Raw genomic sequence first — 27932 nt, 5'->3', positions numbered from 1 at the left:
AAAGTGCTATGGTATCACGTGATGTATCACGTGACTTCAGAGACAATAGAACTGAAAGAAATATTTACATCGACTTCAAAAATACATGTTTACGTGCATTCTGTTTGTGATCAATTTCATTTCGAGGTCCGTTGGCACAAAGACTTTTACCAAATGTAAATAAAAACCTTTTAAACTCAGCAGTTATAGCGGTGTAAAATAAACAAATAAACGCTACAATTTCGTGTTTTTTTGTTCAGATCCTCATCATAGATAAAGATGCTCTCACAGCTATTTTGCATAAATTCAGCCCAAGTGGGCAAATAAACTGCAGGAACTACCTGAGACAGGTTATATTCAAAAATATCATTCATATCCAACAGTTCTCAAGTATTACCCCGGATACACGCAAAAAAAGACCCCAAAGGGTTTCTCCAAATAAAGCCCTAGTGGGCAAGACTAACTCAGTTCTATCATTCATATGTGATAACAAAAGATTCTAAAACCAATAACAAGAATTGTTATAAACTTAAACTCAAGAAGAAATGATTCTCGCTATGCAGGAAGCTAAATATACTACACAGTAAAATCCTTATTGCAATTACATCAGAAATTCACAGATGTGTGTACAGATCTTCTTCGATATTCAATCCATAAGGGCTCTTTGAATTCAGTTCAACTATGTACCATGACTCCAGTTTGCGTAGCTTTTTAACCCTATCTCCCCCTCTTTCATTTAGGGGTACAGAATCAATCACAAAATAGGTCAGACTGCTTGGATTTTTATCATGGAATTTTTCGAAATGTCGGGCGACTGGATAGGATCTATCCGCATTCTTAATCGCCCTTAAATGCTGGAGTACACGTTGGTGAACAGGTTTAATTGTACTACCTACATACTGTAGGTTACATCCACAACACAAAACATAAATCGAAAAGCCCGTCTTGCAGTCAAATTGACCTCTTATCTTTTTTGTTCTGTTAGACAGGCCTGGTTGGTATGTACTTGTATTTTTCCCGTGTTCACAAGCCTTACATTTACTACATTTTAAGAACCCATCCTTTCTGGACAACCGATTACTCTTTTTGTTCTTCACTTTTTTCTTTGCCTTAGTTAATGTGGTCTTCACTAGCATTTGCTTAAAGGATCTTGCCTTTCGAAAGGTAATAAGAGGTCTATTAGTTAGTGAGGGACCTATAATTGGGTCATTTTTAATGACATGCCAATGTCGGGTCAAAATCTTCCTCACTGATCCATGCAATTTATTGTAGTTCGTGATCAACCTACATTCATTGTCTGCTTGCTTTTTCATCTTCTTTTCTTTGAAGAGAACCTCTTCTCTAGTTTTTTCTTGACTTTGTCAAACGATGTATTAAGACAGTTGTCACTGTACCCCCTCTGCTTGAAACGCAGCTGGAGTTCAGCTAATGCACACTACCTATCCTTTGGGTCGCTGCAATTCCTTAAAACCCTTAGACCCTCCCCATAGGGATACTGTTTACTAAACAGGTAGGATGGAAACTACTGGCATGTAGCACAGTATTTCCGGAGGTCTCTTTCCTGTATATTTTAGTTTGTACCTTATTATCCTTAATGTAAACTGTAAGGTCCAAAAAGTTAACAGATTCTATGCTGACGGTACTAGTGAATTTCAAATTTAAACTATTTTTTTGTATCTTAGCCAGAAAGAGATTTAGATCTAATAAAGGGCCTCTCCAGACAACAAACAAGTCGTCGATAAAACAACTCCAATGTAGGATGTTGTTCTCCCATTCAACTTGGCACTGCTTCCGGATCACCTGCTCCTCCCACCAGCCCATATGCAAATTAGCATAGCTGGGGGCGAAGCAGGTGCCCATCGCAGTACCACAGGTTTGATGGAACAATTCATCATTGAAGATGAAGAAGTTATTCTTAAGGCAGGTGGAAACCATTGATAACAGCATCTGTGTGTGAGCCCACAGTTTGATTGGTCTTGTCCCCAGGAAGTGTCTTATGGCATTCAATCCATCGCTATGTTTGATGCTTGTGTACAACGTGGTAACATCAATAGTCACCAAAATTAAATCCTCCTCCCAGGGTATATCATAAATGGACTTCAGAAACTCCCCTGTATCCAAAATGTATGATGGTAATTGTGCAGCTAGAGGGTTCAGAAATGAGTCGATGAACTTGGAGGTATATATATATCCAAACTAAAGGTGCCCTATTAGTGAGGTGCCACACACAAATGTATAACTTCCTTCTTTATTTGGTAGGTTACAGGGACAAGCAGCATCACCTCTGCCGCAGGAAATGTAACCAAACATGTTTCGGGCTTCCTAGCCCTTGCTCACTGGTATTCGGGAGGCACAGCTGTCAAGTCTTGTGCTGCTCTTGCAGCAATGATTTATAGTTTCGCCCCCTGGGCGTATGTTCGCACAGCTTTATGGTCATTATAGTGTTTTTTGCGGGTTCCACAGTGGGAAACAGCCGGGCCCCTCGATAATTTCAAAGTCCTTTTAGTAGGATGCTGCAAGGGATAACACTGAGTCCCCGCTGAAGTACCAGCCAAAAACGGTCATGTCGTTCCTTGCACGTTGCAGTATTCACAACACGCTGGAGCCGCTCGTCCGCGGCGGGGCGCCTCGCGACCCTGGGCGGGGCCGCTATACATCCAAACACAAGGTGCCCAATTAGTGAGGTACCACACACAAACGTATAACTTCCTTCTTTATTTGGTAGGTTACAGGGACAAACAGCATCACCTCTGCCGCAGGAAATTTAACCAAACATGTTTCGGGCTTCCTAGCCCTTGCTCACTGGTTTTTGGAGGCACAGCTGTCAAGTCTTGTGCTGCTCTTGCAGCGATGATTTATAGTCCCGCCCCCTGGGCATATGTTCGCACAGCTTTATGGTCATTATAGTGTTTTTTGCGTGTTCCACAGTGGGAAACAGCCGGGCCCCTCGATAATTTCAAAGTCCTCTTAGTAGGATGCTGCAAGGGATAACATTGAGTCCCCGCTGAAGTGCCAGCCAAAAACGATCACGTTGTTCCTTGCACGTTGCAGTATTCAAAACACGCTGGAGCCGCTCATCCGCGGCGGGCCGCCTCGCGACCCTGGGCGGGGCCCCTATACATCCAAACACAAGGTGCCCAATTAGTGAGGTGCCACACACGAACGTATAACTTCCTTCTTTATTTGGTAGGTTACAGGGACAAACAGCATCACCTCTGCTGCAGGAAATGTAACCAAACATGTTTCGGGCTTCCTAGCCCTTGCTCACTGGTTTTCGGGAGGCACATGCAATAAGAAAAAGAAAACATTAAAAAAGAGAGAAAATAGACCTTTTATGGTCATCAACAGTAGCCATAACAAGTAAAAGTGAGCAATCGGTGACATTGATGTAGTGGAAGTTGTGGTTAAAAAAGGCATAAAAGTCCAACAACATCCCGGTTTTCCTTGGGTCATAATTGAAACAGACAAAGTGCAAAGTGCAGGTGTTAATGTCCCCTTCAAAGAATGGATTTGGCGGAAGGGGGAAAGTGCAGAGTCACAACGTAAAATAGTCAGTTATCGGTTTTTGAGCAGCCAGTGACGAGTTGAAGGGGAGAAAGGCGCTGAAGTAGTAGGTCTTCAAGCTGCTTAACGTATTTGCCACACCTCGCTAGGGTTTGTGTGTCAGTGTGGGAAAAACATAGTGCTGATGCCTCCAGGCATGAGTGGATGACGTTTATTAGATAGAGTGGCTTAAGAAGAGATTTCCTGGGGGCGTCGAGCGAGTGGCAGCAGCACAGGAGGTGGAGCCACGATTTGGTCATGTAGTTGCATAGTCTGAAGGCTGCCTCCTCCCCTTGTGAAGCCCATTTGTTAAAGTCGGCAACTTGCAGACCTGTATACACACATATATATATATATATTACCTACTGGCGGTCGCCAGTAGGTATATATAGTTAGGATTTTTTCTCTATGGGATTTTTGAAAATTCTATGTCTAATAACTTTGGCGTTTGTGGACGGAATTGGCTGAAATTTTCAGGAAAATGGAACATTTTGTTTCTGAGCAGCCCCTGACAATTTGGGGGGGTTTCATCAAGGGGGGGCCGAGAAAAAAGGGGGGTCCCAAAACGCATTTTTCCCATGTTAATTTCCATAGGGCGGTTGGCCTCACTTTTAGCTCGAACGGCTGAATGGATTTGCACGAAACTTGGCAAAATTGTAGGGACTGTTAGCCTGATGTGCCTTTGCTAGGTCTCAATATATGTGCTCCAGTGGATTTTGAGTAATTTAGGTTCAAAAAAATATATATATCTGGGCGGAGCCTAACCACACATCTGATCTGATTGGCTGTCAGCACTTCATCCAAGAAGTGTTGGCAGCCATCTTGGGACCAATATACATGATAGCACCTCATTAAAAAGCATTGTAGTTAATAGAGGGTTTTAGGACTTTAGTTACATTATCAATCATTTGTTGATGGTACCATACTCGTTTTAGGAATTGTGGTGGGTTCTAAGGTGATTTTACCATGTGAAAAAACCTTCTGCTGTGATATCATGAATATTGTTTGAAAGAAAACTAATATCTCATGATTTTCCCACAGTGGTTTGGAAGGGGATCTATAAGCTAAACTGAAAGCATATTTTCTGTAAATTCACATTATCTTTCTCAGTCATGTGAAAATGAAGTCTGACAATCTCAGTAAAACATGTACATCCAACAAGGACAGAGACTGTCAGTTGATTCCTTTGTGTTCTACTGCAGCCTCCTAGAGTGTTCTAAAGAACAACTAGAGCGCTAACAGTCCTACTTATTACAAAGGTATGGCACACCTGAAGCCATCTTGATTGGAATAAAGTGGTAACTCTTAAAACATTTAATTTAAAAAGAAACAACATGAAGGGGTATATTTTGCCATAGAAAGTATGATTAGTGCTGCAGAATGAAAAATTAGGGCACATTTTGAGTGACTTCTCAAATCCTTTTCTATTTCATTAAAACATTCTGACATGCAGTCTCCCAAAATGGCCACCAGAGACAAAAGAGCCCAAATGTAGCCCAAATATCACCCAGATGTAGCCCAAGTATAGCCCAATGACAGAATGTCCCAGAGTGTTCTAAAGAACAACTAGAGCGCTAACAGTCCTACATATTACAAAGGTATGGCACACCTGAAGCCATCTTGATTGGAATAAAGTGGTAACTCTTAAAACATTTAATTTAAAAAGAAACAACATGAGGGGGTATATTTTGCCATAGAAAGTATGATTAGTGCTGCAGAATGAAAAATTAGGGCACATTTTGAGTGACTTCTCAAATCCTTTTCTATTTCATTAAACCATTCTGACATGCAGTCTCCCAAAATGGCCACCAGAGACAAAAGAGCCCAAATATAGCCCAAATATCACCCAGATGTAGCCCAAGTATAGCCCAATGACAGAATGTCCCAGAGTGTTCTAAAGAACAACTAGAGCGCTAACAGTCCTACTTATTACAAAGGTATAGCACACCTGGAGCCATCGTGATGGGAATAAAGTGGTAACTCTTAAGACATTTAATTTAAAAAGGAACAAAATGAGGGGGTATATTATGCAATAGAAGGTATTATTAGTGCTGCAGAAAGAAAAATTAGGGCACATTTTGAGTGACTTTTCAAATCCTCTTCTATTTCATTAAAAAATTCTGACATGCAGTCTCCCAAAATGGCCACCAGAGACAAAAGAGCCCAAATGTAGCCCAAATATCACCCAGATGTAGCCCAAGTATAGCCCAATGACAGAATGTCCCAGAGTGTTCTAAAGAACAACTAGAGCGCTAACAGTCCTACTTATTACAAAGGTATGGCACACCTGAAGCCATCTTGATTGGAATAAAGTGGTAACTCTTAAAACATTTAATTTAAAAAGGAACAAAATGAGGTGGTATATTTTGCCATATGAATTATGATTAGTGCTGCAGAAAGAAAAATTAGGGCACATTTTGAGTGACTTCTCAAACCCTCTTCAATTTCATTAAAAAATTCTGACATAGTCTCGCAAGATGGCCACCAGAGACAAAAGAGCCTAAATGTAGCCCAAATATCACCCAGATGTAGCCCAAGTATAGCCCAATGACAGAATGTCCCAGAGTGTTCTAAAGAACAACTAGAGCGCTAACAGTCTTACTTATGACAAAAGTATGGCACACCAGAAGCCATCTTGATTGGAATGAAGTGGTAAGTCTGAAAACACTCAATTTTAAAAGGAACAACATGAGGGGGTTAATTTTGCCATAGAAAGTATGATTAGTGCTTCAGAAAGAAAAATTAGGGATCATTTTGAGTGACTTCTCAAATCCTCTTCTATTTCATTAAAAAAATTCTGACATGCAGACTGAAACATGCACTTTGAATACCAGCAGCAGACGTCCCTGGTGAGCAGTAGCTTTACTACAGTGATCTAATGTGCAACTAGAGTGCTAACATTCAGAATTTATGGCAAATGTGTGACACATCTGAATGCCTTCTTGATGGAACCAAAGTAAACAAGCATTGAAAATGCAATAGATCTCGCCCTCATTTAAGTTAAAGCCATTCTGTTTGTAATGAGGTGGCTTTTTAGCTTTGCTTTTATTAGTGTTTTTTCAACTTTCATGTAAATAACGCACCGTTTTCACCAAATCGACTTTGCCCAAGCACACCCTTCCCTTCGGCCAACAAATCCCAAAAATTCGGCACACCTGCCGATCCATTCTCCCTACAGCTCACCCAAGCCCCGTCCCTCTAGCGCAACTGGAACACCCCAAATTCACCTTCTCCATGCGCACCAAAAACTCCCATTGAATAACATGACAATTCGCTACTCCGCACAAAAATTGCTCTTTAAAGCACTTCCACTGCTCCGATCCGCTTCAAACTTGGCTGGACACTAGTTCCAGCGATTCCCTAACATCTCACCAAAAATCAGCCCAATCCATCCACTGGAACGGGGACGAATTTCAACCCGAATACGCGCCCCCCGCAAACACAAAAAAAAGCCATAAAACGGCCAAATCTCGACCAAAAACCGCCAAAATCCCTCAAAACCTTGCCAACACCAATACGCACGAAACTGAACCGGCCCCTCAGCCCTAGGCTCCGGGAACCCTACTTAATTGACCCAAAAGCCCTAAAAAAGCAACATAATACACACGAAAACGCCCTAACAACCCTAAAATGCATATAAGTATATGTATGCATGCATTTATGTTTGTATTTATATGTAGATATACAGATGATATATGTTTATATATGTATGTATATATATATATTCACTGAAAAAACCATAGGCTATAGACCATATATAGTTAGGAATTAGCATTTACAAAACCTTGAAAATTCACTGAAAAAACCGTAGGTTATAGACCATATATAGTTAGGAATTAGCATTTACAAAACCTTGAAAATTCACTGAAAAAACCATAGGTTATAGACCATATATAGTTAGGAATTCGCATTTACAAAACCTTATTTTACTCACACAAAACCATTGAAATTCCATATATAGTTAGTTGCACTAACTATATATCGCGCACCCGCAATCCACTGCTGATGATGTCACATATTACATCATTCATGACATGGTCAGTGACATCACTGATGACATCACTGATGACATCTCAAATGACATCACTGATGACATCACTGATGACAACATCCAGTGACTGTATGTTTCTGTAAAGTTAAAATATGTCTTACATATTGAAGAATGAGTGGATGTATAAGTGTCTGGATGAAGGATTTAGTAGGTGCATGACTGACTGTATGAGTGAGTGATTAAATGTGTCTCACTGAGTGCATGGGTTAGTGACTAAACTGTCTTAATTTGTGCATCATTATGTCTGTTGTTCTGTAAACTGTTGCATGTGTTGATAAGTAGCTATATGAGTAACTATATGGGTTATTGATTGGTTGCCCAAGTATTTGTATGGGATACTGAGTGTGTGTGTGGGTGGCTGGGAGGTGTATGACTCTGTGCATAGATGTGTGAGCAGTTGATTCACTAGATGTATGGTTTCAAAAGTGCATGTGGAAACAGCTGTATGGGCGGTTGACTGTGTGCATGAGTGTATTGGTGAGTGAATGGATATCTCAGTGCTACATGTCAAAGTAAGTACATATGTAAAACACAGTACATGTGAGAGTTGACATATATAAATAACTGTGCATAAGAGCCAGTGAATGTGTGAGTGGCTGTATGGATCATTGTGAACTTGTATCAGGGATTGTATAAGAGAGTTAATATGTGTTAGTATATGTTTGAATAAGTAAAGTTTGTATAACTGTATAGTTGAGGAAATGGAGGTGTGATTGATTCTTTGATTGACTGACTAGGTGTGTGAGTAACTCCATGGATGAGTGACAGTCTGTGAGTGTCTGTTTACACTGATTGTATCTAAGGTTATATTAGAGTCTGAAGAGGTTCATCGTATTATCACATGAATGATATCATCAGTGATGTGATCAGTAATGTCAAATGAGATGTCATCAGTGATGTCATTTGAGATGTCATCAGTGATGTCATCAGTGATGTCACTGACCATGTCATGAATGATGTAATATGTGACATCATCAGCAGTGGATTGCGGGTGCGCGATATATAGTTAGTGCAACTAACTATATATGGAATTTCAATGGTTTTGTGTGAGTAAAATAAGGTTTTGTAAATGCGAATTCCTAACTATATATGGTCTATAACCTATGGTTTTTTCAGTGAATATATATATATATATATATATATAGATATAGATATATATATATATATATATATATATATATATATATATATATATATATATAGATATATAGAGAGAGATCTTACTTATCTTCAGACATAAATACCATGTCTGACAAAGGCATGTGTGGTAACGGTAGGCATGGTAAAGGCATGTGTGGTAATGTCATACATTCCAGCCCAACTGCTTCTTAAAATCTGATTGGACACCGCAATGACAAGAGGAGTCCAATCACATTTCCTAAAATGGCCAACAGTGATCTGGACTGAACAGCCACATTTGAGTTACTGTTACTAAATCACAAGGCAGTTACAACTCTTTTCCATTAACAAGTGGGAAACAGAAGCCACAGACCTCTCGCAGGATAGAAATCAGATATCTACTGATGGGTCTTGCACCTGACACCTGAAGGATGGCTACTGACCAGAAAGAGACACATTGAACCCTGGATCTATTAATGCATTAAGATTTAAGAGGCATTTAAAAATACCACAGTTGATTGCCATTATGTTTTACAGCAACTTAGCAGAACACCATCTGTCAAGGTGCCTAATTTAACGAGGGCCTGGGCACTTGCCAGACTTTACATTCAAATGTTTTACTTTTTATTTTTTTATTTCGTCTAGCTCTCTACAGGAGTTTCATGCCCAATTACACTATGATGTAAATAAAACGTTTTGTAAAGGTGGAACCGTGTTCTACACCTAAAAAAACACATCCGCTTTCTTTATTCCTCTATGTGTCCACCCCTACAGAGTCCAAGCTAGCCCTGCATCACCAAAATCACCCCCATCCGGAGGGCACTATTCACATTTCCTACTGCTTGTTTAACACACAGGTCACCTTGATTTTCTTCTTGCCAAATAGTTATCCCTATCTGTCTCTATGTCTGCTTAGTGATGGAAAAGAGGGCTCAGCAGAGACTCTCTAAAGCCAAATACCTGAGGTTTCAGAAGTCAGCTGGAGAGAGGTTTGGCTGCACAGTCGCCCTACACATCACAGATGGGGCAAGTACAAAATGGGGGAAAGCACCCACTATAGTGTGTAGTGGAAAATATACATTCATCAGTAAACTGTTCATAACACCCTTCATCAAGAAATGTTATACTACGAGAATCATGGCAACATCAGATATTAGGGGTATGCAAATTGTAATCAGCCACACCTACATCTCAGCCATAGAGAATCCAAACAAAGCTGAGTCCTCCCATGCACTGTAGCCAGTGTTACATTAGATATGATTTATTCTGGCAAGGCTGTGTATCCAAGATGTTCCATACCGTTTACCCTCTTTGTATATCAATACCATGAAGCAGTTGGCTTTGAGCGAGGGGTTAATGCTATGTGCAGAAAGTGGAAATAAGATGTGGACTCAAAACACCTGCAGGGGGCTCCCCTAAAAATCTAGATGCTACACAGACGAATGGCAAAGCAGAGTAGATAAGGCGATGGCTGATCCACTGAATAGGGCTGGCGGTGTCTATGCGGCATAATGTCAAGTGTCTTTTACAGGGATTAGGACCAAGTCACTTGGTTGATTTGGTTTAGACTCTGGATGTGGGGCTGGAGTGCTGTATTGTAGAGGGCTTGGTCATTGTTCCAGAACTATCACAGCAGGGTGGCAGGGATGAACCTTGTCTGGAACTTGTCTCATTTATATTTTTATTCCAATCTCCCCTCAGCATTACACCGATGCTCTAGTCCCACAGATCTTATCCCTCGGAAATCGTAATATGAGGGGCATGAAGTGCTTTAGGTTAATTGCATTGCAGAAAGGGACATTAGCAGGGGCAGCTCCTCCACTCAGGCGGAGGAGCATCACCCTACTTCTCATAGAGCAGGAGAAAGGAAAAATAAAATGATAATAACGCAGTTATTATTATTTTATTTTTCACTATGGGTCTAGTTTACAGGGGAAGGAGTGCTTTGCACTACCTAAGTGCCCATGACTGTTTGGCCGCCCTCTTAGGCCGGTCAAACAGTCATGCGCACTTGGCATGTTCCTCACCGGGCTGCATTACACAGCTGGTGAGGAACATGCACAGGCTTGCATTTCCCATCTGAGCGCCAAACTAGAGCGCTCAGACCAATCACAATGCTTGGGAGGGAGCCTGTGTGCTTCCTGCTTCGCCGAAGCTGAGGAGAAGGTGGCCTGGAAAGGGATCGAAGCAGAGGAGAGTCTGTGGCCGGCAAAAAGTAAGTGGATTTTTACAATTTATTTTTTGTCACCCCCGCCACGCCACCCCCGTTCCCTGCCAGCCGCCATTGGACATTAGGAGGAGCAACTACAAAGCCTTTGAGGAGTTCTGAAAGGAGGTTAGGTAGGACGTCTTCCGCAGGGTCTGAGAGCGTTTTTTGATGAATTTGTGGAAAACATGGTCCTATGGACAAGGAATTCATAGCAGTAATACTTCTGCATAGTTTTTTTCGGGTCCAAAAAGTGGCACCATTGCAATAAATGGCTGACTAGGAGGAAACACAGACGATACTGATACTGATGCAACAGTAAGGGATGGTTATTCAGATACTCTGAACAATGCTGATAGCAAGGAGATCTATGGTGTTTCCTGATTCCATGTGCATGAAAAATAGCCATTATCATGTTCAACAAATGCAATCAGTTAACAGATTTATTCTTTAAAGTGACATTCCATCTTTTGGATGGGGTAAAAAAAGATATATATATATTTGAACTGAGCCCAGAGACAAATGTTTTAATTGCCTGCCTCCCTTAAAAGACTGTGTTAGTGGCGTAGCCTGACCGGGAATGGAGTGAGACGCAACTCGTCCACATCGACTAAAGCTCTGCTCTGTGCGGCTCTGCTCCAGAGGGGAGGCACCATCTTGTTTAGTTGCTGCCGTGTCACCACTCCCACAACGTCAACAGCCTCAGGGGTGGTCGCGGATCTAGCGATGCAGCCCGCCAGAAACACGCTGCCACGGTGAGGCTTTACTGGGATCCCCTTGGAGTTGACTGCCGCTGCTAACTGGCTTGTAGGGTCTAGAGGAGGCCCAGGCCTGTTCACCCCTTCATGAGGCTTGAGGTCAGCCTACTGACGAGGCCCCCCTGGCATCTGGAATCACCCTTGCAACCACTCGTGCCTGGGAGCCTTTAAAACAGCACAGCATCACGCTCGGTGAAGTGGTGCAGAGGACTGAAACACTGGTGAGGAGGAGCGGCCTTCCTCTCTGCCTGGAACGTTTGCCTGGGGCCCCAGCACTGAGCGACCTAGTTGCCCTGGACTGGTGGGCACTGCTGAGGCAGATATCTGCTGCTATAACGGTGATGGATCAAGCCCTGATCTTTGGACTGGGTAAGAGTGGTCTGCTCAATTCAGACACTCTGTTCATCACCACCCCCTTTTGTAAATCGATTTTGGCCACTATAGGTGTGGCAGGGTATACTCAGACATGAGTCCCTTTCTCACTGCTCCATCAGGATTCAAGCAAGCCGGGCCGAAGAGGCTGAAATGCCAGAAACCGGTCCCCGGTAGCTTGTCTCCTTTCTGGTAAAGAATTGGCTTGGTAGTTTAGTCTGCCCTGTTCCCATGATGCACTGGGCCAGGGACAGACTGATTTGCATATAGCCAGGTTCTGAGCTGGGATGGGGCAGTGAGATAAATAACGGTGATGGATCAAGCCCTGATCTTTGGACTGGGTAAGAGTGGTCTGCTCAATTCAGACACTCTGTTCATCACCATCCCCTTTTGTAAATCGGTTCCGCTGGAGTGGGCCCATGACATACCTACGTGGGGATGCTGCCTGGCTCTGAAGACCCTTACCACCTGGGCAGGCCCGGCGCTATCTGGGCCTGTGGAGCAGAAGCTGCGGAGCCAAAGCAACAGGTGAAGCAGTGAGAGCCTAACACTGTTTTTGTAGGGCCTGGGGCTGTGCAGGGGCTAACTGGCTGCCATGCTTGACCCCTGAACTAAGCGGCAGGAGGACAGGCGGCCTTGAGGCCACCATGGTAGAAGACCAGGAAGCGATGTGGAAATGTGTGAGCTCTCAGGAGGAACAACGCACAGACCTGCAGGGAAAACAGGAGGACTTAGAAAATCACGGACGCTGCAATAACATTCGTATAAAGGGTATCCCGCGCGACGCTGGGAGTGATGACATTCACCAAAGACCTCCTTACTCTTAATCCTGGACAAAGCACACAGAGTGGCACCTTCGGCCATCTGCCTAGTCGTCCCCTGATATCCTAACACAAGTCCACTTTTTTCAGGAAAAGGAGGCCATCCTCAAGACAGTGCGGGGTAAGATGGACCTTTTCTTCTGTGGCCATACAATGCCAGTGTTTCAAGACCTCTCCCCACTGACACTAAAAAAAAAGGCGAGATTTCAAACTAATCACCAAAAAACTGCAGGAACCAGGCATCAAATATCAATGGACGCACCCCTTTGGCCTACTTTTCCAATGGCATGGAAAGAAACTGACAATTCTCACTACAGGAAGCAAAAATCATGCTCAATTTGACGGATAATATTTGTGGCGAGGGCCTTCCTTCCTACCAATCCAGTGACTCCCGAAGCTTGAGGCCCACATGTAGAACTGTCCGGGGGAAATCCTCAAGCCATTACACTGCAGTCGCAGCCCCTCCCTCCACCAAAGAAGATATCATCGCCCATATCCAAAACATGAAACAGAACCCTCTAACTCAACTGATGACCAGTGACCCCACTGGTCTCCACTATAGACCCGGCTCATCCATGCTTACAGGCCATACAAATTACAGGACAGCCTTTCTCCTTCATGGCTGGGCCCATGGACTGGAGCCAAACCCAACTTGTCTTGAGTCTTGTTTGCTATAACTAACTATTCCTTTCCCCTACAGGTTGTTTTATACTGTTGAACAGACCTTCCCCCTTTACTGGATCATTCTCCATTGAGGGTTACACCTCAAAAAATTAGGTGGTCCCTCCAATTCATCTCTGGATGGAGTGATTCCCATAGTTGGGCCCTGTAGGCCCATTAGTTTTTCCAACACTTTTCCCCTCCCATGCAAGTCTCCCAAAGATCCCCCCTGCCCAAGGAAGTAACTCACTGTGGGGTTTTCATTCACTGGCTGCACAGCCAGAACCTAGGATGGTGCCAACCCTACCACAGTTTTGTTCTACTCCCACACACTCTCTTGGGTACCACAGCAGCCGTTAAACTCCTCTCTCTAAGCGTCCGGCATACAACTCTCTCAATAAGGGCCTCCAGGTATAGAGATATCTGCTACAGCAGGAGCCCAACATAATCTGTTTACAGGAGACACCATCTTCTCAGGGAAGACTGCCGCTGCATGCTTCACCCTAAATACCGCCTTTCAACACAGAACTTACACAAACACTAAGACATTGGGGGTTGCTATCCTTTTCAAACAGGGCTTCTACTCCAGAGTAGTGAAACTATCTAGAGACCCAGATGGGCGATACCTAGCATTAACAGCTGAGAGGAACAGAGACACCGTGACATTCCGTAATATCAATGTCCCTAATCAGGCACAAGATGCCTTCCTCCGACAATTACTCAAGAAGCAGAACTGGTTGACGCTTGACGCTAACTCTACCCAGACGTGAGAGATTACTCTTTTATTCACCAAGTTTACCTCTCTTCTTCCCGCATCGACTACCTCTTTATTTCCCACTCCCTCCTGGGAGGCTTGGAATCCTGTCAGAATATTTAACATCTCAATATCAGACCACGCACATATAGAACTCACTTAGACACAACACCCTGACGGCCCCCATGCCCCTCAGCATTCGCCTCTCCCTTCTCATCTTCTTTGTGATTCAGTGGACAGGGCTTCAGTTAAAGAGGCATCAATACTTTATACTCAATTTGCTCCCTGTTACTTCCCTTCACACACTATGGGGCAGTTTCTGAGCCACCATCCGCGGAGTCATATCCTACATTTCCATAGGCAGGGCCCACCAGGACCGCCTAATAGAGGCCAACCTCAGTTCCCTTGAACATAAAGACAAGCAACTCCCCACTAACTGCACTAAGCAGCAACTAGCTATCCTGATGTGTCATCTTCAGGTCCTATGTACAAACAAGGCTGAAAAGTCACTCCTGGCATTCAAACTAAAGTTTTACGAAGGGGGCAACTAGGTGGACACTCTCTTAGCTCACAAATGGTGACAAGAACAGGCCCACATTCACATCTCAAAGATTCAAATGGAGAATTTGGGCTGGGCTGTTAGGGAACCGGACAAGCAGGAGGCCTTCTGAACATTCTATCAAAACCTATATACAGAGGGAGTGAAGATCAAACTGCCATTGATTTTAACTTGGCAGACTGCCTGTGTCCCCCTTTGCTCCCTGATATCATTTGCGTTCTGGAGGAACCCTTCTCATTGGACAAACTCGGGAAAGCCCTCAAAGAGCTCCTGAAAGTGAAACACCAGGCCCAGACGGCCTGACTCCTGTTTTTAGGACAATTTTTTCCCCCCAGCTGCAAGACCATATTCTTAAGCTCTACAACTCTTTCTCTCTCTAACCACCATCCTCATGACCACAATGTATGCAGCTAAAATTGTCTTCATCCTGAAACCTGGTAGAGATCAGACTCTTTGTTCTTCCTTTTGCCCAATAGTCGCAATAAACACAGATGCCAAAAATGACGAAGTGCTAGCCAAGCGTCTCGAGGCACTCCTGCCCAGCCTATTAGACCCAGACAAGGTGGGCTTGATTAAACATAGACAGGGCCTGAACAACATTGGTCAGCTCACACATCGGGTCAAGAAGGCACACAGACATGAAATTGCAAGTCTCCTATTCCTATATGCTGAGAAGTCTTTCGACAGGGTGAGCTGGAAGTTCCTAGGATCGGTTCTGCGCAAACTTGGACTAGGCCTCAACTTGATGAATAAGATAATGGCTTCTTACACAGCACCAACAGCGACCATTCGTCTGGCCCTGCCAGTGGATCCGGCCCTTCCCTGTCGCTTGAGGCCCTCGGCCGGGTTGTCCCCTGTCCCCCTTACCTTTTGCCCTGTTCGTTGAGCCTCCATGCATCCTTCTCCATCAAAACAGCTACATTGTGGGCATCCCAATGGCGGGCAGGACCACAAAGTCCTATTGTTCACCGCCGTTTTACTCCTCGCCTTGTCTAAGCCTGAGTCCTCCCTTCCTGCAGTATGGGCCCTCCGGTCTTTGAATCAGTATTGCGTTATAAAGTCAATATGTTCAGAACCGAGGCACTCAACCTCACAGTCCCGCAGGACTATCTCCCACACCTGAAGACCCTCGCCCCATTCCAGTGGACCACACCCTCTGTCCAATGCCTAGCACCCTTAAAACATGGACAAAGGCCAATTGGTCCCACTGTCGCAGAGCAATCCTTGAAGACATCTGATGGTGGCACCTTCTTCACATTTCCTGACTAGGACGCATCAATGTGGTTAAGATGAATATTCTTTCTGGGCTCTTATACTTATTTCTGTCCCTACCCACAACCATCCCACGGAAGATATTAAGGCATTACAATGGGACCTGCACACCTTTATTTGGAGGGGGATAAAACCTAGATTCTCCAATGCCCTTCTTATGCTCCCCAGACCGCGGGCGGCTTGGCGTGTCCCAAATTCCAAGACTATTAATAGGCCGCCCACCTTTGCTTTATTTCGGAATGGGTGATGAATGAGAGTGAAACCACATTGGGTGCATATGGGCAGATCGGTAGCATGTAGACCACTTTGGGACCTAATGTGGCTCCCATAAAACTTACGCCTAAGGAGTGCATATATTGCTACTCCGACGCGAACGGGCTCTGAAGTGTGGGACAGACTTGCACTTCAAAGGTACCTCACTACTTTTCCCTCTCCAAATATCCCCATCACACATAATCCAGATTTTACACCGCGCTCCACTGACATTCCTTTCCGGCATGGGTTAAGGGTGAATACAGAATATTGCAAGATCTTTTGCAAGGCGAATTCATTAAATCTTTTGAGCATTGCAAGGCTGAGTTCCAACTCCCTGATGCCACCAGACACCAATACTTCCAGTTACGCCACTGGGTCCTACACCCTCTAACGCTTTAGCAGCTACAAGCCCCCTCACTCCTTTTGAATCCCCTGTCAACAATTTTGAGGGCACCCTCAGACTAGTGTCCAAGATGTATGCTGTGCTTCAACAGTCCCATCTCTTACCTAGCTATTTATATCAACAGACGTGCGAATCAGGCTGCACCCAAGACATTACAGGTAAATAGTGGGAAACCTCGTGGGATGATATTCCAACGATTTATAGGAGCATCCCTTGCAAGAAATGGCCTATAAGGTCATAGTCAAATGGTACCATTCCCTGGCCCACTTACACTCTATCTACACAAACGCATTGACTGCTTGTGGGAGTTGTGGGGAGCTGAAGGGAGACTGTCAACACATATGGTGGACATGCCCACTCATCGCTCTTTTCTAGAAAGAAATCCTAAAACACAACAAAACATTTTGGGCTATCCAATCCCGGCCGACTACAGCAAGGGTTATATTAGGCTGCGTCCCTCAGCACTTAAAGCAATGACGCATACAGACTGGCCCCTGACTCAACATATGACGGCTGCAGCCAAACAGCTGATTGCACTGTCCCGGACGTCATGTAACGGTTCCTCCAATAGCCTCCCGGTACATGAAGCTTTGGCACACCTTGGTACTGGCACAACTGACCCACAAAATAGATTACTCTGAAAAGAAATGTATGTGCCTTTGGCAGCTCCTAATTGATTACATGTCTAGATTTGACCTTCTGTGCTTTCAACCACTCGACTCCGCGCCCTCACCTATTTGACAAGGTGTCTGAGCGGAAGGAGGCCTCGCTGTAGACTTTTCCGTCTGCCTAGGTGATAGAGGACACTTCCACCCTTGGGGTCGGTCCCTCTTCTCAATGCACCCCTTCCTTTCCCCACAGTGCTGCCTCCTCTCACTCTAATTCACTAATTTGTTCCCACAGCTCCCCTTCCCGTTTCTTGCCCCTCCCATAGATTTCAATGTTACGTTTGTTGTCCCCTCCCCTCACCCTCTCCCCCAGATGAGGAGGTCTGTTGCTGCCCAGTCCCCGCTTTTTCCCTGGGTTCACTTGCTTACCTTCTAAGTCTAGGGCAGCCTTAAGAGACATCCCATCCTGTCCCTTGGGGAGGGAACCCTCTTTGGAGGGCAACATCTCAACATCCTCCTCCTAGTCTCTTAGGCAGTACACATCAATGCACAAAATGTGTTTGCTTTGCGGACCACTACTGCTTCGACTGCAATGTGAACCCTTGCAATATATTTTTTATGTTCTTTTAATACTTTATCAAAAACTCAATAAAACAGATTTTGAGTTTAAAAAAACTGCCTTAAATCTTTATTTTCAAACTTTGCTTATATTCCATAGAAACTGACTTACATTTTCCCTTGTGTACTCAGTCGTAGGCGCTCACTCAATTTAAACAGCAGTACTTTCACATTTCTAGCAAGATTGTGTACAATGGTGATGTGGTAGGTTGACTTCCAAAGGTTAATAGCGGATTTGCAAAAGAGCAGAACTGAGATACCTTAACCTCATCTTGAAACACATACATTTATAATCGGGTAAAAAGTGGCACCTTCTTTTTGGAGAATAACAAAAGATTTCCTCCTTGAAAATGACTCGGGTTTTACAGAGAGTGACATTGCTATTACAAGTAGATTTGAATAGAACTAATTAGCAAGAACCAAAATAAGCTGAGCATGAAGGTTGAGGTTAAATCTGTTTTTGCCAACAGGATATTTAAATCGGATGTAGAAAACTGTTTTAAGTGCAAAAGATTGAGCCAGTCGGGGTTAACATGCAATGAAAATAGAATTGTATTTTCAGTCATTAAATGAAATAATAATATTCTAATCAAATTTAAAATTGGATTTATACATCTAAAGATACGGAGAAGGCCTATTGGGAGAGAAATACAGCTATGGCATCTATGCAACTGTGACATCTATAGACGTGACCCACAAAGTATTTATGTGTTCTAGGTTAACTAATGTTGGATGTTTTTGTTGGAAATATATTAGGAGCAACAAAATTAGTTGAATTAATGAAGCAGTACAAATTCAATAGTCAAGCAACGAGTATGGGTATTTATTGTGAACTGCATAATTTAGGGTTTTTAAACAAAAACCGTTTGGTTTTATCTATTACGGTGTTTTACAGGCAAGCCCTCCTGTGAACAAATGATATCAAGCCGCGAGTATGAAAGAGAGCATTAGACTGTACGTGCTTGAGGTTTGATCTCAAATCATTGCTTTATCATTTTAATTTCCTCACATTAAATGAAGTGCTTCAAACTCTGCTTAATTAACAGTGATGCATGGTAGAAAAGGGCATGAGCAACTAACTTGAGTAGACCTTGCCACAGTACACACAAGAATTAGATATCCACTACCATATGTATCTGTTTTGTAACTACATCTTCGCATCAGTTTTATCTATTTAACAAAAGTATTGGTATCAGATGAGGGACACCTAGTTGCCCAAATAATTTAGAGACTTATCAAAGAAGGTACTTCTTTACAATGTTCCAGTGTCTCTTTAAATGTTGAATGTAAATATCCTGAGAAGATCTTTGATAGGAAACGTACTTGTGCATATAGTCAACGCAATATATTATACCGATAACCCCTCCTACCAGCTCTCGAATAGAAGAATCAACAAAAGTCAATTGGTTCTAGATACATTTAACAAAGTTAAATAACATGGCAATTGAAACCAATCGATTCATCAGAAGGGATCATGCTGTTAAATACTAGAAATTAATGGAACAGTGAACCCTAGCAGTATGCCATGAATTCCATTAGATGTACCCAAGTTCGATCAAACTCTGAAATCCTTACCTCGACAGACAGTGCCGTTCTCCACAGCTTCATGGCCGGCTCGACACATGCAGCGCCCGATTGGTACCAACCATTCCCCATCACCATTGCAGTACAGCTTAATAGGAACATCCACCTCCTCTGCATTTGGGATACAACTCCCCCTCGCAGCCACCAAAGAGGTACTCTCTGCCCCAGAGAGAGTCTCTTGAAATACAGCCCCGTTCTGGATCACTCGAGGGCACTTGCGGTAGAAAACCCTGACAGCGATGAGAGACATGCATCCGCCATAATCTTGGAAAGCCAAGTAGAAGCCATTTTTGGAAACAGGACCAAAGCTACGTACTTCTGTGTTGATCTTCATCACCCGACCACCAAGATCAACCTGGGAAAAGCTTTCATCGGCTGCTATTGTGTCCACCTTTACCCAGGGGTTCTCCATCCAGTTTGGGGAGGTCTTGGTGGCTGAGTCAATGTCAGACTCATAGTAATATAGGTTAAAAGTCTCCTTGCAAGATCCAGGGACATTGGGGATGCTGCTACAGTCACGCACAGAAAATTTCATCTCCACATGGACACGGTGAGCCCCTCTTCTCCGGATGTACTTGGTCCGCAGCCAGTTGTTTTGACTAGAAGCAAAGACATTGCATACTTGGTATGTCCGGATGGTGTTCATGTTTTCATCATATCCACTTACTTCTTCCCACTGCAGAGGGAAAACAGACAGGCACTTTAAAGAGGTGGCACTTCATCAGCCAAAATATAAATACATTCATTTCTATTATATATATATATATATATATATATATATATATATATATGTATATATACACACATGTATATATATATGTTTTCAAATTATGCTATGATGGTGAAAATAAATGTGGCCTTTGGGCTGCAGTGCAAAGTGTAAATTCCATGTTTTTGCCATACCAGAGCTGCATTTTCTGGGTTTTCTAGACCTGGATCATACCTAAACCATACCACCTTCACAATAAGGGTCTATGTGATGAGATTGTGCTCAGCGTCTCTGTAATAATAATATTTATACCTAATGTACATGAAAGAACACTAGGACATAACCCACACATGTAGGTACTCAAAGTAATAAGCTATTTAATACCACTTTTGAGAGACAGGAGGGGATTCATCTGATGATTCGTGACCTGTACCCACATCAAAAAATAATGTTAATAAATAGCGTATTACACTCTACACAGCTATAAAATAAATTTAAATTGAATTCAAGGTTAAGAATTGAATCCAAAAACACACTGTAATTCACAAGTTATTGCTAGGGCCCCATCCATAACTCAAGGTACACTCGGGTGCAAGAGTTCATACAGCCATACAAACTATTAATCACACACTAAAGGGTTAACACTTTTTTATATCTTGGCCATTACGAATCAAAAAAATTTTAAATCATGATTTTAATTTTTTGACAGGTATGATTGGATGATAAAGAGGATTAAAAAATGTTTTTTTGCCGTCTTCAAAAAAATCACGATTTGGCCCAGAAGACTATTTTTTGCACTAAGTAAAAGTTTCCACAGTAAAAAAATGCTCATATGACAGGTGCTTGATTTTAGCGGAGTGCTAGTGGGAGCTCAGAAGCAAGGAAAATTGGAATGAAAGACAAAAAAAATGAGTTTGCTATAAAAATTTGTGATTCTCATGAAAACTGCAATAAATTAGAAGCCGTTTTGAATCTGTAAAAAAGGCACCATTTTCTCAAAGAATAGTGATTTTAATCAAATCCACAAATTAAGTTAAACAAAGATTTAGAAAAGACCCTGTTAAGAGGAACAGGCAAGTACTCTGGTTCTGGTCCTAGGTCAGGCACTACAGCCAGTTCGAGGGTGCATGGTCAAAGGCCGCGTGCATGGTGGGTTAGGTGCCCGCTGTGGATTGGGTGCACTGTCCGTCCATACCTAGGGACTTGCAACCAACCATCTGTGGTGGGTTAAACGCACATCCTTTTCCCTCTATGCCTGGCCAAAGGCAGAAGGCCGTGTACAGCGCCAAACTGGTATGTGGCAGTTGAAGAAGTGCAACATAAAAATACATTGACATTCAGTGGGAAAAACTCAGTTTAAGGTTCGTTGCAATTCAGTAAAAACGCAAACCTGGAATACCCCAGCCAATTATGGTATGGAACACATGCTACAACTCCCATGGCATGTTATGCTCAATCCACCACATTGCCAGTAGCACAGTAAAAGATATGGCCGCAATGGCAAAACGTGGTGGGCAGCATGAGATATGGTGTGTGTTACAATCTTAAGTGGCAAATTTCTGGGATTTTCTTGGTTTCCATTTCCGGAACCACAGCTAACTTTCAACTGTGTTTTTTCAGTGAACATATATATATTATGCCCAATATATAGGTAATGAAATAGGGAATTTGAATGCAAAACCTTAGGGCAAAACATCATTCATTGCATCATACATGTGAGAGTACAGTTTCAGTGTCACGTTCTGCACAGAAGACTACCCCTTTGGGTGATACAATGGTTGATTGTAGAAACAATATCTTATATCTTCACATATGCAAGCACACGGAGTAGCCAATGGATGTCCGTGAACAGTCGATCAATTAATTTGTTGCCGTTACGCTGGATTTCCAGGCCCACATTTTCAATCTTAAAAAGCCCTGCTTGAATTCGAAAAACTGGTTATGGACCCTAAAAATAATGTCAATCCTTTCCATGAGAGCTCAAGATCCACATTTTCTTAATGAGCTCATGTCCAATTTATTACAGTAGCACAATATTGCTCAATCCACTGCCAAAGCTCCGAAGCCAAAGGCCCAATGTGCCTCAACAAGTAAAGACCAACCCGGCCTAGTCACATGTTTTTCTTTTCCTACCCACACGCATTACTACTTTCTACTAAACTACCCATATAATCCTCAGATTTTGCTGGTTTGCTAAAGAAAACCCCAGGACTAGATGTGTTGATGGTGGGGAGAGGTGTCCTCTGGTAACATTAAAGTCGAACCTTTGAATCAAAGAGGCTACCTGTCATAACAAGAAGGATCAATGGAAAGGTGCTACTGCACAGAGCTGAACTCATGCACAAACGTGCACCTTAATTATGGCATATTTTTCCAGGTGCGCCATCTTGAAAACATACAGCTCAAAGAGCTATTGTGTTAAAAAAAATTGCCTTGTATGTATGTTCTAACCTCCTGTTCTGTAATTGTCTGCTGAGGAACGCTGTTGTTCTGTCCGCTCACTTGAAGTAAAATTGTAGTCCTTCTTTTATCTTTTACTAGTGTCCCGGTTTTTGGGCTTTAAAATTCTGGTCACCCTAGTTAAGAGTGTATGGGTGACATGGTCCACCACATCACCAGCTAAAACCTTGATTCACTTGTAAACCTATTTACAAAACGTTTATCGAAAATGAAGCCCTGAAATAAATCCATTCATTCTTAAATATTAATGGAGTCTTAATTTGAGTCCTGGACAAAAAGAGGGCATCATTCAAATAGACCCGCCCAGCTCTCGCGCCATCTTTCCCAGTCAGAGACCATCACGTCATGGGCTAAGCGTACGCCTTGGGGCATCCGAGCTCCTCGAGCTCACTTTGCATTACTTAAAGCCTGAGGAATGCTCGAGGCGGACTCCCATCAGCGAGGCTTCCCACAAGGGACATCTCCGCGCCTCGAATCATCAGGCCGGAGGTGAAGAGGCTAAAAAGCCTCTTCACCCCACAAAGATTTCATTCAGCAGCGCCCTGTGATTTAATATGATGTTTTGGCTCGCAAACAAAGGCAACAAGGAGTTTGGTTGGCTGCCCAGAAAGAAAGTGTATTCAGATAACAGGTTACAGTAACTCGCCCTGCTCGTCCGTGTGCATCTCAAAGGGATGTCAGCATGAGAGGAAAAAAATCAAAGGTTTCCTGCGCGTGGTTCTTCTTTCGTTAAACGCCGAGATAAGGCGACATTTTAAAAGTGAACTGTAAAACAATGTAGCTTTGGTTGTTTCTGTTCATGTACAATTCCAACTCGGTACAACTAGCTCAGAAAACAACACCGCCACTGTGCTCCAAGCAGATGAATGCAACCGCAAGCATTGGCAAATGGAATAGGTCTGGCTTACATGTGCTAACTGTCCAAACACGGGCGTGCACACCCAGGGTTTGCTTGCACCAGCACATTGAGGCCAGACCCATCGGTTTTGCCAAAGCTTATGTTAAATATATGCACTGTACCTTCACCGTGGGTGACTTCTAAATGGTTTAGTCTACCCCATTCATCCCCTGTGTAACAAATAACATATGTCTTATGTAAAACACACATTCCCCCTGAGGGGAGCCTGGTGCTGTGTAACAGATGTTTTTTGTTACCCAGCCCACTGGTCTCATTTTTATCAATCTCCGGAGGATGCAAGGCGGGGAAGGCCTCTAGGATTCAAACCTACGACCATGGGTTCAGATAGGGATCCCTAATGTAGACACACTACTTCACTGAGCCAGTCGAGGGCCTCCCCCGGTGATACTTCCAGAGGAACATGGTTACAAATGAGACCAGCTCTGTCTACCTGCTCCAGAATGTTCCATTGTACCAGACAGACCGAACTGTTGCCAACTTTAAGACAGCACAGCAGTAGGTTCTATGTTCAACACTGGTAACCTGGGGAGTCTACCTGCTCCCGGAGAACTTTGCCTTCTGATTGGGCCGTTCAGAGGAAGTTGGTTAGATGGAACATCCAGAGCCTTCTACTGTGTTTTAACTGGGTGTTTCTTGGAGTCGTTTAGTAGATCCTGTCCTGACTTCCATAAGAGAAAACCTTCCTCGAGCTTTATGGATGATTGAGCCTTAATTTGGTTGTTGTGATGCCGCCGCCACCTTCCTCTTTGAAATTCCCCTTGCCACTTTTGAAGCTTTACTTAGATCAGGGAAGCTCCTTTATGGAACCTATCTACTTTATATTTTGTGGTCTATATCTTGTTATATTTTGCATTGTCTTCTTAATAATATGCAAATTCAGACCGCACGATTATTGGGATATGTACTGCTGTTGGACACATTTATTTTACTAAATGATGGTTGTTTGTAAACTGACTAAATTTGGATAATAAACCTTCATGGTTTCGAAACAATGACTCAGTGGAAAGCCGGAATAAACCAAATAAAATAAAAACGTACCTTCTCGCCACTTCCTTGACTCTTTAGTCCTCCCTCGCTCGGCCTTGTCGGAAGCACATCCAGGCGACCAGTCAGCCAATCACAACGCAGCATTGTGATTGGTCTGAACGCAGTGTTTCGGCACTCAGGCGCTGGCTGGGAGCCTGGGTATGTTCTCCACATAAGCTGTAATGCTGCCTGCATGGAGAACATACGAAGTGCGCAAGACAGTTTTGGGTGGCCCGAAGGGGCCGGCCAAGCAGTCACTGCACACTTTAGAAGCAGGGCCGGACTGGGAACCAAAACCGGCCCTGGCAAAGGGCTCGGCTGTCCCGCCCCCCCCCCCCCCCCCCCCCCCCCCCCCCCCCCGGGGTTGGGCGGGTGCGGCTGAGCTGTTTGCCAGGGCCGGTTTCTGCCGTTTTTGTTACAGGGGCCGATTTTGCAGCTATGCTCCAAAAACGGCCCTGTATCAAAAACGGCACTCAGGCACCCAAAACCGCCCCCCACCCTTGCGGCCCACCGGGGGAATGCCCGGTGCCCACTACGGCCAGTCCGGCCCTGTTTAGGAGGGTGCTACCACTCCTCCCCTGCGTCCCCCAACGCAAAGCGGGTGAAAGTATGATAATAGCGTGAGTTATTATCATTTTATTTTCCCTTAGTGTCACTGCAAAAAAGCCGTGGGGAGAAGCTCCTCCGCCTTAGCGGAGGAGTCGCCACTGGATCCTCTTCGACGACCACACAAGGCTATTTAGGTACAGGAAAATGCACCCCACCACAGCTTGGCGGGGGTAACGTTGAACAAGGAAGGGCAGGCTAGTATGCTGGCTGGGGAAGGCCTAAAGAAACACCAAGGATTCCTTACAGATGTGAATCTATGATGGAAAGCAGCTTCGGAGCATACCATTCTGTACTACAGGGAGGTTCTGCTTTGGAAAGGGCAAAGAAGAACATATGGTGTTTGTTACCTGCCAAGGCCATTCGAGCGAAGCAAATAACATAACGAGAGCCGCGGACGGGCCCACGGCTGAGAAGGGCTGCAGGAGGCAGCGAGAACGGGGGAGATGAGGTAACACGAGTCAAAGCAGAAATGAAAGGTGCGCGCTGTTTATGAGCTACTAAATGTCTCCTGGCCAAAACAAACACGGAGAGGAAAGCGAGAGGCGGTGCATCAAGTTAATAACGAACGTGAATTACGGCAATAAAAAGAGAATCTGAAAAGAAAACCTAATGAACGGCAAAAGGTTGGTAACTGCCAGCCGTGTCTGGAGATGGGAAATGGGCGGGAAAACACGCCATAACGGCTGCAGCGCGAGGCTGGAGGCGCGCGGGAGATACCGGAGCCGTGAACCGCGATAGCTGCACGCCCATCAATCCACTTTTATATAAACCACACTCATTATTGGTCTTACGGTCTGACAGGTGTTCGTATTTTTATAGAGTGCACTTCTCTGAGGGCCAACGGAGCGCTTTACATTATGTGGGGGGATTGGGAAATGCCTAATTCGTCTACAATAAGTGGGTATTAACTAAAATTCACACATTTACATTCCACATTTTTTTAAAACATTCAGTCACAGGGAGATTACGTTATTTTCCCAGAATCACGCAGTATTACGTCAAGGGCAGAGGCTGGGATTTGACCCTAGACCCCCAGGTTTACTGGTTGGCAGCTCTAACCACAAGGTTGCACTTCCTTCCCATGTGGGAAAAGGAAAATAAAAGTCATCAGTGCTTTGGCCGAACTTGAGAATGAGATTGATAATGCACGTATTGTTTAGAAGAGACTCAGATAGCAGAGGTGGGGTCTGCAGGGGTCTTGATGATGTCCGCTCCACTCATAATCCACTCTTCAGCCAATGTTGGAGGCTACATTTGAGGGAGGGGCTGCGTTCAAGATAATGCACAAGGACACGCAACGCTGGGCCGTACTAGTTCTTGCAGCTCCTCAAGCCCTATGTGACATCCAAGGCTCCCTTCCATAGGTTGGTACTCCCTATATGGCGGACAGACTGCCTGGTGATCCAACACAAGACAACCAACCACTGCTGACTTTTGCTGAGTCTAGAAATCCCACGGTCACCTGAAACAGATCTAGGACGAGAACTGTTCTTTAACCCTGTTTCATGCTGAGATTCTTCTTCAGTTTGGCTCCGCGGACATGGCATGAGGCAGTTTTTAGGACACCTCGCCCCCGTTCTTGGCACAGATCCTCACTCTCATGCCAGTCACTGAATGTAATCCATCATTGTTTTGAATCAGGCCAATGCGGCTGCCAAAAAACCTTCAGCACTTGGTTCAGTCAATAGGAGTTCTACGAAATGGAGGGACTGGCGTGGCTGTTCAATATACACTGATAGTCACAGGTTTGACGCGCTACAATAGGCAGAGGATGGTAAGCTTCCAACTACACAAATCACTGTGCTCCAAGACGCACATGCAACTCTTAGATTCAATGAGAAGGCAGCTGCCATAAAGTGGGCCATGACTGCCACACACCTGGTGTCCAGGAATGTGGAAGCCACCAAACCAGGGCCAGTCCCCATTTTCAGTGGTCAACCACTGCTGGGAACCAATGAACGATGGCGATTGTGCGACACCACGGTACTGACAGCGAAGGGCTCGACCTGCTCTATTTGCAACCGCTTAGTCATCACACAGGGGCTTGCGCAAGGGCAGTAATCTTTTTGAGAGTGCAACACCAGGTACTTTGCACAGAACGGTTGTGGAGGGCTAAGTACATACGGCGTGGGTCTCTTAACCATGTAACCTCAATGTAGGAGGTGTCTTTTTATTGGTTGAGTAATTTATTTGTAGTTGGGAAAGAAACGAATTTTACATGTGAAGCAACATATTGTTCATCTATTTTAACAGCCTAGTTATCGTTTTATCTCAAGAGCATTTGACATGTGTATGTGAAATAAAGAATATAATATAAAAAAATAAGATTATAATGTACCTTCCAATGGAGGACTCAGTAAGAGCATTAAAAAGGAAAGTGACATTCCACACTACATGGATAAGAGGGAACCTAATTTATATAAAAATAAATATGCCTCATACCTCGGAGCAGACTAGAGGCGACAATATTTAGGTGATATTAGACTGATTACCTCACGCTATGCTGATAAGAACAGATGGGTTCTTCTGCAGAAGTAATGTTAATGTTTTAAAGTTTGGGGGCACTTTCATGTCATAGAAGTGGTTTCTGGTCAGTCAAAGCACAGGGCTACAGTTCTGAGACGCAGCTGAAGAAATCCATTACTTA

General features: G+C 43.8%; 1 protein-coding gene across 6 annotated transcripts in view; it reads right to left on the bottom strand.

Annotated features, from left to right (window-relative positions):
- The window catches only part of EPHB2 (EPH receptor B2), a 786068-nt gene that overhangs the window by 434743 nt on the left and 323393 nt on the right, over positions 1-27932 (bottom strand). For all 6 annotated transcript variants that reach the window (XM_086949834.1, XM_086949836.1, XM_086949837.1 and 3 more), the window contains exon 3: positions 19554-20238. In XM_086949834.1, coding sequence (XP_086805960.1) covers positions 19554-20238 — 685 coding nt within the window. The remainder of the gene's footprint in view (positions 1-19553; positions 20239-27932) is intronic.

The sequence above is a fragment of the Lissotriton vulgaris genome, unplaced genomic scaffold (genome assembly GCF_964263255.1).
Source record: "Lissotriton vulgaris unplaced genomic scaffold, aLisVul1.2 SCAFFOLD_259, whole genome shotgun sequence".
Taxonomy (NCBI): Eukaryota; Metazoa; Chordata; class Amphibia; order Caudata; family Salamandridae; genus Lissotriton; species Lissotriton vulgaris.
Note: the sequence above shows the minus strand (reverse complement) of the source record. Positions and strands in the feature narration are given on the sequence as shown.